At 40.5% G+C, this 15,677-nt stretch overlaps 1 protein-coding gene across 1 annotated transcript; it reads left to right on the forward strand.

Annotated features, from left to right (window-relative positions):
• Positions 1-4,266: 4,266 nt before the first annotated feature.
• Positions 4,267-7,218, forward strand: LOC120860674 (protein SMG5-like). Its single transcript, XM_040236421.1, has one exon. It carries the CDS (start codon positions 4,267-4,269, stop codon positions 7,216-7,218), a length of 2,952 nt encoding a protein of 983 aa, XP_040092355.1.
• The last annotated feature ends 8,459 nt before the right edge of the window (positions 7,219-15,677 follow it).

The raw sequence follows: 15,677 nt of genomic DNA on the forward strand, positions 1-15,677 counted from the left end.
TTCCCAGGTGGCGCTGGTGGTAAAGATCTAGCCTGCCAATGCAGGAGACATAAAGAGATGCAGGTTAGATCCCTGGGTCAGGAAGAGCCCCTGGAGGAGGTCACGGCAACACACTCCAGTATTCTTGCTTGGAGAATTCCACAGACAGAGGAGCCTGGTGGGATACAGTCCATGGGGTCACAACCAGACATGGCTGAGCGACTTTTACTCACTTAACCTATTCCTGGCTAGAAGATAACCACCTCATCAATCAGCTCATTTATTTTTGGATAGCTTTAATGAAAATTTCACCTTTTATTTATTTTTTTTCTTGAATTGAAACCTGCCTTTTTAACATCTATGTAAAGATACACTGACTTCCCTTTGTGCCATACAGAAGAAGGTGTGTTTCTCCTTATCATAGTCTTCTGAATATTTGAAGACATCTTATGGTTTCCCCTAAGTGTTCTCTCACAAAGAGTTGGACATGACTGAAGTGACTTGGCATAGTATTTTGGGGCTTCCCGAGTGGCTCAGATGGTAAAGAATCTGCCCACAGTTTGGGAGACCTGGGTTCGATCCCGGGGTCAGGAAGGTCCCCTGGAGAAGGGAATGACAATCTACTCCTTATTCTTGCCTGAGGAAACCCCATGGACAGAGGAGCCTGGTGGGCTACAGTCCATAGAGTCACAAAGAGTCAGACACAACTGAGTGACTAACACACACACATGCTCCATGAGGTGTTAGAATTTTCTCCTTTTTCTTAGGGCTATGGATTTTTCAAATCTCTCAGGGTTATATCTGGTCCTGAGTTACCTGTCTGAGGGAGCAGCTGAGTCAGCCTTCTTGGCCAGAGTGTACCCAGCTGATGCCAATTATGCAGAGTCAAACCAGGTGTGTTAACAAAGTAATAGACCAGAGGCTTTGAGAGCCTAGCATGTGGGATCCAAGCCTGGGGTACCAGCAGGTTGAGCAGGAGTATGCTCTAGAGGTTGGGACATACTGGTGAGTTCAGATGTAAGGTCCAGAGGAGTCTCCTTTACATCCATCTCAAGAAGGGGATTTAACGCTGTTCATTTGTGGACTTCATGAGATTTAGTCCAGGCTTCACAGAATTGTCTATGACTGCTCCCTGGCTTCATTGGGAACAGCTGTGCTGAGTTGCCTTATATCAGGAAGCCTGCTGGGAAATTTATCCAAATGTCCTCCAAGGAAGACAGAGTTCTGGTAAGTAAGTGGTTCAGTTCAGTAGCTCAGTCATGCCCGACTCTTTGCAACCCCATGAATTGCAGCACACCAGGCCTCCCTGTCCATCACCAAATTAGTGTCGGAGTAAAACACAGCCAGGAGCCAGCTGACTTTTATGTTCATTCGGAGAGAATGGATCGTTCCTAGGAATTTTTCAGACTGGAAATGTTTAACTTGGAGAAAATCCTTCTGTCTTAATTTATGCCTGTCATTGTTTTCAGAGCTGGCAAACTTGGGAGTTTGGGAGATGTCTGTAAGCCTATTTGTGAGCTTTGTCCAATCCTGGTTGATGTAGGCCTATTGTCTTGGGACAACAGGTTTCCCACAGTCATCCTAGGAGGGTTTCTGGGGGTTGTTGTCATCTGAGGTAAATAGGTGTAGTTAGAGCTTAAGAGGAAAGGAGAAAAGGCCAGTAAATATGACTTTAGTCCATTCCTATTGGTATCTGCCTTTCAAATCGAATCCATGTCTTCCAAAATAGTATAATAAATTTGAAGACTTAGATTTTTTCTCTCCCTTGAGCTGTCTGGCTTCTGACTCTTAGGCTTGATGTTATTGTTTTGTTGTTAAGTCGTGTCTGATTCTTTTGAGACCCAGTGGGGTGTAGCCCACCAGGCTCCTCTGTCCTCAGAACTTCCCAGGCAAAAATACTGCAGTGGTTTGCTATTTTCTTCTCCAGGGTACCTTCCTAGGAACTGAAATCAATTATCTTACATCTCCTACATTGGCAGATAGGTTCTTTACCACTGAGCCTCCTGGGAAACCCCTTAGACTTGATTGGGAGTGAAATTTCCTTTAGAAAAAGTGTGCATGTGTCTTTGAATCTAACCTAAATCTTTCTCCTCCAGGTGTTTTCTCAGTACCTTCTCCCTTCACTCAGCTTTCTCAAGACTGAGAAAGGCTGGGCTAACCACTATGTACCATTCCAGGAAAAGCCTCGTGTTGGTTGATGGAGATTTTGCTTTGGAGATTTGAAAATTCTAGCAACTGCTCATAAAATTTCTCTATTTTGGCTGCTTCCTTGTTCTCCTGCCCAAATTCCTTCTCTCACTCTGCCCGCATCCTTTCTCCCCAAATTTCACATCCTACTAACCAACAGACCATAGGTATTTTGTATGCTGTTCTGGCTCTATGTATACTCTGTGTGTTCAATGAGTCTTATGTTTTTGACATTTTAATGATATTTATTCTGGTTACTGAATCAAAGTTTTAAAGTATTTGCTTAATTACTATTTTTTTTTTACTTAAAAAAATTCTAGTCATACAAAAATGTAGCTTCATAAATTGTACCAACTAAGAAGTTGCATTAGAATGACTGACTATAGCAGTATTAAGGAACTTTGGGGGAGAAAACCCCAGTCATTATCACATGAATCTCTTAATATTTACACATTATAGTTTGGGAAGATGTAATTTTCCACTTTGTATATTATTTCACATTCCACTTTTTCCAAGTAATTATTTTTATAAATCTATAATTATTAATGGACACAATGACTTTCTGTCATATATATAGACATGTATGAGCAATTCATTGATGACAGACTATTTTGGTTAACTTTAATTCCATCCTCCCTCCATCCCTTCCTTTTCTCTCCTCTCTCCCTTCCTTTCTTCCTTCTTCCTTTCCTTTATTAGATATACATTTGGAACAGACCTCTTATTAATATAGCTTTTTGCTTTTGTTAAATTTCCTTAGGCATCATTCCTATGAATAAAGTTGCTGATTAAAGAATATGAACATAAATGGTTTTACAAACTTAAAAGTATTTTCAAAGCTTTTAATGCTTCCAGCTGTGTAAAGTCTGTATAAGTTTCACCATGACTTTGAACATCATGTATTATAATTTACAAAAATCTTTACTCCTTTGATGTGATTAAATTATTGTTTGTAGTTTGTTTTAAATTGCTTTTTCTTTAGTATGAGAAAGCAGGACATTTTCTGTTTTGTGTTTGCTCTTTGTATTTTCTTTTATATGAACTCTGTTTGTATCATAAGATATATTTCTCTTCTGCATCCTGAGAGTCTAAAAGCAAATTCTGCTGAGAGATAAGGAATTTTATAATTTTTTGCATTGAATATTATTTAACATATTTTATTTAAGTATTAATCTATTTAAATATATGTATACTACAAATACTTTCACTAAGTAGAATCTAGGTTGAATTCTCCAAAAAAAAAATCCACAACCTTGATTATAAATTTACATTATAAAAATGATAACATTTATTATCTCAGTATTTAAATTAATTTTAACTAATTTAATTAAATTTAATTTTGATATGGGATTTAAAATTTTTTATTTCAGTTATGGAGGTTACATTATATTTTATTTTACTCAGGCATGTATTTTAAATAGTATAATAGAGTGCTCTGATACATTATAATCATTGAATTGGAAATGGATAATTGAGGAACTGACTTTTGAAATAGCCTTCATTTACTTACTGCTTTTTACTGAGTATCCTCTTGAACTAGGCATTGTTTGGTACTAAGAACCAAATGGTAAATTAATTTCAACCTTTCTCTGAGAGAACTTTGTGATCCAATGTGGAAGCAAGAATGATAAAGAATTATAATGGATGTGCTATGGTAGGAGAAATACAGTCAAGAAAAATTCACAACCAGTTGAGTCCCAGAAACCCAGTTCCTCTGGGGAGGAGAGGCATCTAACTGAAGTTTAGACACAGTAGTATTTAAACTGAGATCTGAAGGGGTGGCCTCCTTCATACAAAGGACCTTACACATTCCCATTGTGACTATTATTGTTATTATCCTCGGTCTCTGTGTTGTTGTTCAGTCGCTCAGGCATATCTGACTCTTCGCGACCCTGTGGACTGCAGCTCTCCAGGATTCCCTCTACTTTACCGTCTCCCGGAGCTTCCTCACACTCATATTCAGTGAGTTGATGATGCCATCCAACCATCTTGTCCTCTGTCATCCCCTTCTCCTCCTGACTCTGTGAGTGAGTACTAATATATAGTTTTTGTCTTTTTCTCAGAAGACACAAATCAGTGTCGTGGGAAGAGTCCAGCCGTATGGAGAGCAGCCAGGTAGAAGCCCTGAAGGCCAGACTCCTCTACCAGGATGTTTGCAGGGCAGCTCGGCGTCTCGACCATTTCCTTCTAAAAGGAAACGCCCACGAAGAGCTTTTCAAGCCTCATGTCCTGGCCCTCAGGGATATGGTCCAGCAAGTCTGCATTAAACTCATGTTCCTGCACCCAGTGGATTATGGGAGGAAAGCAGAAGAGCTGCTCTGGAGGAAAACGTACTCTGACGTGACTCTGCTGCTGCTGAAGCCCAACAGAAAAAACACGGACTCCTCCGAGGAACAGTGGGAAGGCCCCCTGCGGGCACATCTGAAGGGTGGCCTCAGGTTCTATGAACACCTTTTCCTGTTCCTGCAGGAGCACTACCAGCTGGGCTTGTGGAGCTACATCGACTGGCCTCACAGTGCCATCCGCTTCATCGGCTGCAAAAGAGCAGGGCCTGCGTCAGAGGAAGAGGTGGACTGGGCGCGGATGGCCTGCCACCGCTGCCTGCTGTACCTGGGAGACTTGTTCCGCTTTCAGAATGAGTTCCTGGCCTTGCACACCACGGACCTGGCAGAGAGGTGTTATTACCGAGCCCTGTCAGTGGCACCACACATGGGCATGCCTTTCAACCAGCTGGGAGCTCTCACGGGGAGCAAGTACTATGGTGTGGAAGCCACATACTTCTACCAGCGCTGCCTCCACTCGGAAGTGCCTTTTAAAGGGGCGTCTTGGAACCTCAAACGACTCTACCATCATGCAGAAAAAAGATACAGCCGGCTGAAGAGGTACCAGGGGAAGAAGCTCTCTGCCAGCCAGAGGCGGTGTTGGGATAACAAAAGGTTACTGGTTAGCTTCCTCTACCTTCAGAGCCTCTTGCAGCCTAAGAGGAAATTCAGAGCCACCAGGCTCATGGCCTTGTGTCAGCTGGTTCTGGAAGACTTCCGTCTCTGTCTTTCCTATCGGTCCTGCCCATCCGACCACAGCCAGGCCTCCAGAGAGAGAAAGCCCGCAAGAGGCTACCAGTTCCTCCCCGACCTCCTCATCTTCCACATGGTGGTCCTCTGCCTCATGAGCGTGCACAGCCTGAGGACAGCGGGCTCCAAGCAGCACAGGACGGCGGTCACCTTCACCTTGACCCTTTTCTCCCATTTAATTCAACACGTGACGACTCGCCTCCAGGCTGAGCTCCAGAAAGGGAACATCTTCCCAGAGGTGGACGTCCCCAGGGACAAGGAAGACCAACAGAAGATGGAGGCTGGGGAGGGGCAACAAGATGCTCTAGCCCCCTCCCCTGGGCCCCACCACAGCAAATCTCAGAAAACCCACAGGTCATCTCACGTTTCCAGTGAGGGTGACAACCCAGAGGCCAGTTTTCATTGTTGCTGTGACTGGGATGAGACAGACGAAGATGAAAACACATCCTTATGCTCACAGGTCAGCTCAGAACTCAGCAGTGAAACCACTTATTCAGACACAACTGATGATGAGGAAAGTGGCTCCCTGAATCCACAAGCAATGCAGGAGGGTGGAGCCAAATCCAAGGATAGAATTTCTCCTCCCAGGGATAAGCTGAAGACGTGTCAACCTCCCAGTCATCTCCTAGGTCTCTTAAAAACAACCAGTTCCGCTAACCTGTCAGCCCCATCGAGCCACAGGCTTCCAGGCAAACATGGCTTTCACTTGGCTCCTGTCTTCAGCCACAGTTTCCTGACGCCTCCTAGTCCTGCCTCCAGCAAAGCATCTGTCACAGAGGATGGCGTGAGCAGCTGTCTTGAGACAGAGCCTCCTGCTGGCTGCAACTTGGGGCAGAACGCCCCCATCAGCCAACCCTGCAGCAATCTCCAGACCATTCAGAAGAAACTGCAGGTCCTCTCTGCAGAGGGGCTGCTCCCCACGGTCAAGGTGATACTGGGCTGGCTCCGTGCCAACTGCAGTCTCCTCACCGCACATTGGTGGAGCCTGTTTAGCCTGTGGGACCACCTGTCCATGCTACTGAACCTGCTGCCCTCTGTGCGAGACCTTCAGGAGCCAGGCCTGGGCCTGTCCCACCATCTCCATGAGCTACTGCAGAGCTGCAAGGGCCCACACCTTCCCCAGTTCCTGCAGCTCCCAGAGGACATTGTCCTGGGCCAGCACTGGCTGCAGCAGGCTTCCCAGGAGAGAGCGGGCTTGGAGCAGGACACACCTCCACTCAGCTCCCAAGATGAAGCTGCTGTGCGCGTCTGTTTCCTCAGAAGCTTTGGCCACTTCGCCACGACACTCCCTGGACAGTTCCTGAAGTATGACTCTCATTCAGGGGTCTTTATGAGCACTGGGTTTGAAGGACCAGACAACCCATCTCAGCAGTTGCTAGAGAAAACTTCCAGGATCAGATTTTTCAAAGACATAGTACAACTGTGGCTTCAACGCGAAGTGGTACTGCTGGAGGAGACTCTCAGGCACATCCAGATTCAGTCAGCTTTGACCCCTTACCTGTTCCCTGACCCCCGGGCCCTCTGTGAGCACCTGCCAGTCATCCGGCAGCTTGCCACCAGTGGTCAGTTTCTCCTCATCGTACCCAACATCGTGGTGGACATATTGTATATCCTGAGAAGGGAGGACAAGCGGGCTTCAGCAGCCATCACCTTCCTAGAGGGGGAGCTGAAGAGAGGGAACCAGTACCTTCTCTGCCAGTCCTGTGTGTCTGTGACGTTGGTGAGACCCAGAATGACCAGGCCAGACTCTGATGCCTGGGACCTCTATAACATGCTTGACTTCTGCAGAGGTCTGCTGGACTCATCCTGGCTGGGGGCCCCCGACCACAGGACTATGATGACCATCCTCACGGGCATTTGTTTAGACAACCCTAGGAATCTCTCATACCCCCTGCAGCTGGTGCTGGGGATGGCAACTGAAGCTGGTGTGGAAGTCAAGAATGTCCTGCACTTCTACAGGAAGTGGAAGATGGTCAGCTGACGTGGTCGTATCTCCCTACTTCCTCCCTTAGCACTTACACATCAAGCTCAGTCTGTTCACCTCTCTTGTTTGCACCTAATGTTAAAGGTAGCCATTGTGTAAACTCATATCTGTACCTACCTACCTATGGGTAGAGTCTCAGTGGACCATCTCCCAGAGGCCTTCATGTTTCCTTCTTTGTTGTCTTGACATGATATCACATTCTCTATCTCTAGATTAAACTAACTCAGTATTTGGTGTTTTTATGGTAAAGCAGAAACTTAAGGAGGCATTTCTGAGTCCCTGCTCAGCTGGTGGAACTGTAATTTGTTTTGCTCTTTTTTTTTTTTTTTTTTGCTTTGCTCTGTTTTGTGACATTAAACTTTTTAATGTGATTTTATTGTGATGGATCATGCCTATTATGTAAGATAGGCTTTGCCATCTGTGAAAGCTCAATAAATGGAAAGTTAAAATTCTGATTGGAGTGAAGTGTTTTATTGCAATTTCTGGTTACTTCTTCATTGTCTTTTATGCTCCATTCAGGTTTTTCCCTTTTGGCTAGGACTAGGTCAATAGCCCAGAACACTATGGTAGGATTTCATTTGCTCCCTCTAATATGTTAGCAATAGCCTCAAAGATCAGCCGACCTGGTTCCACTTCTGATTATCTGGAAGTAGGTACTATTTAGTGGTACAGTATCGGTAAAGTCTCTAATTTGGCTACCATGACATTGTCTCTTGCTTTTTTCCTGGCTCTCAGATTCTTTGGGGACCTCTTGTCAACATCCTACTGATGAATACTCTGGAGAGTAGCTCTTTTCCTCCATTAGCAGAGTTTGAATGTGAACCCTGTAAATACTGGCCACAAGTGAATATCTACTGACTCACTCAGATTGACATGCATTACAAGTATTAACATTAATCTCCTCCCCTCCTCCCATCCCCAGAGTTCTTCCCTGATTAACCATCATATTTCAAGGCCAAACTTAATCTTCTTTTAGGATTCTAAGTTCTTGAGGAATCTGAATCATTCTCTGTCTGGATATATTCCTCCCTAAGTCAACCTCAGGTCTAATTTCTCCCCTCAGAAGCAGAGAAATTACCTTCTGAGCTTTTTCCTGACTCATGGGTTCTGATTTCTCAGTTGTCCTAAGCTAAGCCTTCGTATTTCAGTTAAACTTCTGTCACTTCCCCCTTTCCATTCTTTTTAAAGTATTTTATTGTATTTATTAGAAAAATTGCAATACATGGAAGAAAATCTTAAAGAGAAAAAAACCCAAAAGTTGTTATACCCTAATATTAGCATTTTGTTTTCAGTTTATTTATAACTTGTCATTCTTCCTCTGCATACATGTTTTTCTTAGTTATATTCTATAAACACATTTTTATTTTTTAAAAATTTTAGTGGTGGATATATTTATTGCTTATTATTATTAAAATTTTAATTTTGTATTGAGATATAGCTGATTAACAAGCAATGTAGTAATAGTTTCAGGTGAACAGCAAAGGGACTTATCCATTCTTCCCCAAACTCCCCCTCCCATCCAGGCTGCCACATAACATGGAGCAGAGTTCCATGAGCTGTACAGTAGATCCTTGGTGGTTATCTGTTTTAAACATAGCAGTGTGTACATATAAATTGTTTTAACTTCCATTTCTTCAAATTACAGGCACTTCTTATATTATTGCATTATCTTCATTGCCCCTTTAATAACACCTTCCTGTTATTGTTTGCTTAAGCGTTAGCCTTTTTTTCTAATATTTTAGCATTAAATTATTAATAATTATGCCTGAGTGCATGTGCACACACAGGTCTCTGTATCTGCTAGGATTAGTTCCTTGGATAGGTGAACAGAAATTGATTTACTGAGTTAAAAACTATAAATATATATATATATATATGTACATAAGTTTACATTATATTTATGTGTTTATATATATGTATATGTAAGTGTCTGTCATGTCTGACTTATGGGATTCTCCAGGCAAGAATACTAGAGTGGGTTGCCATGTTCTCCTCCAGAGGATCTTTCCAACCCAGGGATCGAACCCAAGTCTCCTATGTCTCCTGTACTGGCATGTGATTTCTTTACCACTAGTGCCACCTGGGAAGCCATATATGTATATGTACATATGCATGTAAATATAACTTTTTATGAAATATTGACAAATGGCTTTCCACAGAGGAATTTATTTCCAGGAGAGGAATAAACATTTAACATGGTTTCATAGCCACATTTTCCACCAAACACATTATGATAATTTTCATAATAATCATTTTTTAAAGATGATTTTTAAAAGTGACCGTGTTATGCATATTCCATAATTTGCATAACAATTGTCCTGTTTTCATATATTTGTTTCTTCATTTTTTTCCATTATAAATAATGTAAATACATTTTCGTATGTGCTTTTGATTATTAGAGCAAATTCCTAGAAGTAGAATTGCTGAGGCAAAGGGTCAGAATGCATCAGGGCCCTTAATGATTCTAAAAATGATACTAAATGAGGACAATCTCAGAGACCTCCATGACAGTGTTAAATGACCCAACATTCGAATCATAGGAGTCCCAGAAGAAGAAGACAAAAAGAAAGACCATGAGAAAATACTTGAGGAGATAATAGTTGAAAACTTCCCTAAAATGGGGAAGGAAATGATCACCCAAGTCCAAGAAACCCAGAGAATCCCAAACAGGATAAACCCAAGGTGAAACACCCCAAGACACACATTAATCAAATTAACAAAGATCAAACACAAAGAACAAATATTAAAAGCAGCAAGGGAAAAACAACAAATAACACACAAGGGGATTCCCATAAGGATACTCTTCAGGCCAGGAAGGAATGGCAAGACATACTTAAAGTGATGAAAGAAAATAATCTACAGCCCAGATTACTGTAGCCAGCAAGGATCTCATTCAAATATGAAGGAGAAAGCAAAAGCTTTACAGACAAGCAAAAGCTGAGAGAATTCAGCACCACCAAACCAGCTCTCCAACAAATGCTAAAGGATATTCTCTAGACAGGAAACACAAAAAGGGTGTATAAACTCGAACCCAAAACAATAAAGTAAATGGCAACGGGATCATACTTATCAATAATTGCCTTAAACGTAAATGGGTTGAATGCCCCAACCAAAAGACAAAGACTGGCTGAATGGACACAAAAACAAGACCCCTATATATGTTGTCTACAAGAAACCCACCTCAAAACAGGGGACACATACAGACTGAAAGTGAAGGGCTGGAAAAAGATATTCCATGCAAATAGAGACCAAAAGAAAGCAGGAGTAGCAATACTCATATCAGATAAAATAGACTTTAAAACAAAGGCCGTGAAAAGAGACAAAGAAGGACACTACATAATGATCAAAGGATCAATCCAAGAAGGAGATATAACAATTATATATGCACCCAACATAGGAGCACCACAATATGTAAGACAAATGTTAACAAGTATGAAAGGAGAAATTAACAATAACACAATAGTGGGAGACTTTAACACCCCACTCACACCTATGGACAGATCAACTAAACAGAAAATTAACAAGGAAACACAAACTTTAAATGATACAATAGACCAGTTAGACCTAATTGATATCTATAGGACATTTCATCCCAAAACAATTAATTTCACCTTTTTCTCAAGTGCACACGGAACCTTCTCCAGGATAGATCATATCCTGGGACATAAATCTAGCCTTGGTAAATTAAAAAAAAATTGAAATCATTCCAAGCATCTTTTCTGACCACAATGCAGTAAGTACTCTTGCCTGGAAAAATCCCATGGACAGAGGAGCCTGGTGGGCCACAGTCCATGGGGTCGCCAAGAGTCGTACACAACTGAGCAACTTCACTTTCACTTTTCACTTTCATGCATTGGAGAGGGAACTGGCAACCCACTCCAGTGTTCTTGCCTGGAGAATCCTAGGGATGGGGCTGCCGTCAATGGGGTCGCACAGAGTTGGACACGACTGAAGTGACTTAGCAGCAGCAGCAGCAGTAAGATTAGATCTCAATTACAGGAGAAAAAATGTTAAAATTCCAACATATGGAGGTTGAACAACACACTGCTGAATAACCAACAAATCACAGAAGAAATAAAAAAAGAAATCAAAATATGCATAGAAATGAATGAAAATGAAAACACAACAACCCAAAACCTGTGGGACACTGTAAAAACAGTGCTAAGGGGAAACTTCATAGCAATACAGGCATACCTCAAGAAACAAGAAAAAAGTCAAATAAATAACCTAACTCTACACCTAAAGCAACTAGAAAAGGAAGACATGAAGAACCCCAGGGTTAGTAGAAGGAAAGAAATCTTAAAAATTAGGGCAGAAATAAATGCAAAAGAAACAAAAGAGACTATAGCAAAAATCAACAAAGCCAAAAGCTGGTTCTTTGAAAGGATAAATAAAATTGACAGACCATTAGCCAGACTCATCAAGAAACAAAGGGAGAAAAATCAAATCAATAAAATTAGAAATGAAAATGGAGAGATCACAACAGACAACACAGAAATACAAAGGATCATAAGAGACTACTATCAGCAACTATATGCCAATAAAATGGACAACGTGGAAGAAATGGACAAATTCTTAGAAAAGTACAACTTTCCAAAACTGAACCAGGAAGAAATAGAAAATCTTAACAGACCCATTGCAAGCACAGAAATTGAAACTGTAATCAGAAAACTTCCAGCAAACAAAAGCCCAGGTCCAGATGGCTTCACAGCTGAATTCTACCAAAAATTTAGTGAAGAACTAACACCTATCCTACTCAAACTCTTCCAGAAAATTGCAGAGGAAGGTAAACTTCCAAACTCATTCTATGAGGCCACCATCACCCTAATACCAAAACCTGACAAAGATGCCACAAAAAAAGAAAACTACAGGCCAATGTCAGTGATGAACATAGATGCAAAAATCCTTAACAAAATTCTAGCAATCAGAATCCAACAACACGTTAAAAAGATCATACACCATGACCAAGTGGGCTTTATCCCAGGGATGCAAGGATTCTTCAATATCCACAAATCAATCAATGTAATACACCACATTAACAAATTGAAAAATAAAAGCCATATGATTATTTCAATAGATGCAGAGAAAGCCTTTGACAAAATTCAACATCCATTTATGATAAAAACTCTCCAGAAAGCAGGAATAGAAGGAACATACCATACCTCAACATAATAAAAGCTATATATGACAAACCCACAGCAAACATTATCCTCAATGGTGAAAATTGAAAGCATTTCCCCTAAAGTCAGGAACAAGACAAGGGTGCCCACTTTCACCACTACTATTCAACATAGTTTTGAAAGTTTTGGCCATAGCAATCAGAGCATAAAAAGAAATAAAAGGAATTCAAATTGGAAAAGAAGTAAAACTCACTGTTTGCAGATGACATGATGCTCTACATAGAAAACCCTAAAGACTCCACCAGAAAATTACTAGAGCTAATCAATGAATATAGTAAAGTTGCAGGATATAAAATCAACACACAGAAATCCCTTGCATTCCTATACACTAATAATGAGAAAATAGAGAAATTAAGGAAACAATTCCATTCACCATTGCAACGAAAAGAATAAAATACTTAGGAATATATCTACCTAAAGAAACTAAAGACCTATATAAAGAAAACTATAAAACACTGGTGAAAGAAATCAAAGAGAACACTAATAGATGGAGAAATATACCATGTTTATGGATCAGAAGAATCAATATAGTGAAAATGAGTATACTACCCAAAGCAATTTATATATTCAATGCAATCCCTATCAAGCTACCAATGGTATTCTTCACAGAGCTAGAACAAATAATTTCACAATTTGTATGGAAATACAAAAAACCTCAAATAGCCAAAGCAATCCTGAGAAAGAAGAATGGAACGGAGGATCAACCTGCCTGACTTCAGGCTCTACTACAAAGCCACAGTCATCAAGACAGTATGGTACTGGCACAAAGACAGAAATATAGATCAATAGAACAAAATAGAAAGCCCAGAGATAAATCCACGCACCTATAGACACCTTATCTTTGACAAAGGAGCCAAGAATATACAATGGATTAAAGACAATCTCTTTAACAAGTGGTGCTGGGAAAACTGGTCAAAAACTTGTAAAAGAATGAAACTAGAACACTTTCTAGCACCATACACAAAAATAAACTCAAAATAGATTAAAGATCTAAACATAAGACCAGAAAGTATAAAACTCCTGGAGGAGAACATAGGCAAAACACTCTCCGACATACATCAGAGCAGGATCCTCTATGACCCACCTCCCAGAATATTGGAAATAAAAGCAAAAATAAACAAATGGGACCTAATTAAACTTAAAAGCTTCTGCACAACAAAGGAAACTATAAGCAAGGTGAAAAGACAGCCTTCAGAATGGGAGAAAATAATAGCAAGTGAAGCAACTGACAAAGAACTAATCTCAAAGATATACAAGCAACTCCTGCTGCTCAATTCCAGAAAAATAAACAACCCAATCAAAAATGGGCCAAATAACTTAATAGACATTTCTCCAAAGAAGACATATAGATGGCTAACAAACACCTGAAAAGATGCTCAGCATCACTCATTATCAGAGAAATGCAAATCAAAACCACAATGAGATACCATTTCACACCAGTCAGAATGGCTGCGACTCAAAAGTCTACAAGCAATAAATGCTGGAGAGGGTGTGGAGAAAAGGGAACCCTCTTACACTGTTGGTGGGAATGCAAACTAGTACAGCCACTATTGGAGAACAGTGTGGAGATTCCTTAAAAAACTGGAAATAGAACTGCCTTATGACCCAGCAATCCCACTGCTGGGCATACACACTGAGGAAACCAGAATTGAAAGAGACACATGTACCTCAATGTTCATCACAGCAGTTTATAATAGCCAGGACATGGAAGCAACCTACATGTCCATCAGCAGATGAATGGATAAAAGAAAGCTGTGGTACATATACACAATGGAGTATTACTCAGCCATTAAAAAGAATACATTTGAATCAGTTCTAATGAGGTGGATGAAACTGGAGTCTATTATACAGAGTGAAGTAAGTCAGAAAGAAAAACACCCATACAGTATACTAACGCATATATATGGAATTTAGAAAGATGGTAATGATAACCCTGTATGCAAGACAGCAAAAGAGACACAGATGTATAGAACAGTCTTTTGGACTCTGTGGGAGAGGGAGAGGGTGGGATGATTTGGGAGAATGGCATTGAAACATGTATAATATCATATTTGAAACGAATCGCCAGTCCAGGCTTGATGCACCATACTGGATGCTTGGGGCTGGTGCACTGAGATGACCCAGAGGGATGGTACGGGGAGGGAGGAGGGAGCAGGGTTCAGGATGGGGAACACGTGTATACCTGTGGAGGATTCATGTTGACGTATGGCAAAATCAATACAATATTGTAAAGTAATTAAGCTCCAATTAAAATAAATAAATTTATATTTAAAAAAAAGAAAAAAAGTTAAGTTAAAATGAAATCATTAGGGTGGGTCCTAATCCAGTATGACTGGTATCCTTATAAGAAGAGGAAATCTGGTCATAGAGGGACGACAATGTGAAGACACAAGGAGAAGACGGCCATCTACCCGTCATGAGAGAGGCTTCAGAAGAAATCACATCGGCAACACTTTGAGCTCAGATTTTTAGACTCCAGAATTGTGAGAAAATAAATTCATATTGTTTAAAAAAATAAAAATAAAAATGATACTAAATTGGCTTCCTAAAAGGCTATAAGAACACTTACTCCTAGGAGTATGAGTGTGCCTATTTCATTGCATTCAATTCAGATAATTTCAATTTTTTTTTCTTGACAATTTGAAAAGTAAAATTCTCATTGTATTATTGACTGTAGAAGATTGAAATAAATAGCCAAGTGGTCGTATTACCAATTTTAAGCTTTTTTTTTTTTCGCTTGTCTCATTTATCTTTAAATCTTTTTCTTATTTCTTATTGATAATTTTTTTCTTATTTCTTATTGTTATAATCTGCAACTAACCTTCAACATATGAAAGCACAAGTTTAATTGGACCCTAAATGTAATTGTCTAAATCAGATAGCTGATTGCCCTTTTATTCTTTGCCTTGCTTGTTGCAACCTGCCAGATAGAGTATTCTATTTGTATGAGAGCTGATAATAACTGGTAGCTTGAGAGGAGTGAAAAAGTAACTCAGAGCATGCAATGGAGCAGAAAAGAATAAGAGAACAAGAATAAATTATTATTTTTTTTAATTTACCTTTTAACTAGAGGAAAATCACTTTGCAGTATTGTGTTGGCTTCTGCCATACAAAAATGTGAATCAGCCATAATTATACCTATATCCCCTCCCTCTTTATCCTCCCCCCCACCATGCCCCTCCTCCCACACACCCCTAGGTCGTCACAGCCTGCCAGGCTGGGCTTCTCGTGCTATAGAGAAAATATACCAGCTATCTCTTTTACACATGATGGTGT

This window comes from Oryx dammah, unplaced genomic scaffold (genome assembly GCF_014754425.2).
Source record: "Oryx dammah isolate SB20612 unplaced genomic scaffold, SCBI_Odam_1.1 HiC_scaffold_11163, whole genome shotgun sequence".
Taxonomy (NCBI): Eukaryota; Metazoa; Chordata; class Mammalia; order Artiodactyla; family Bovidae; genus Oryx; species Oryx dammah.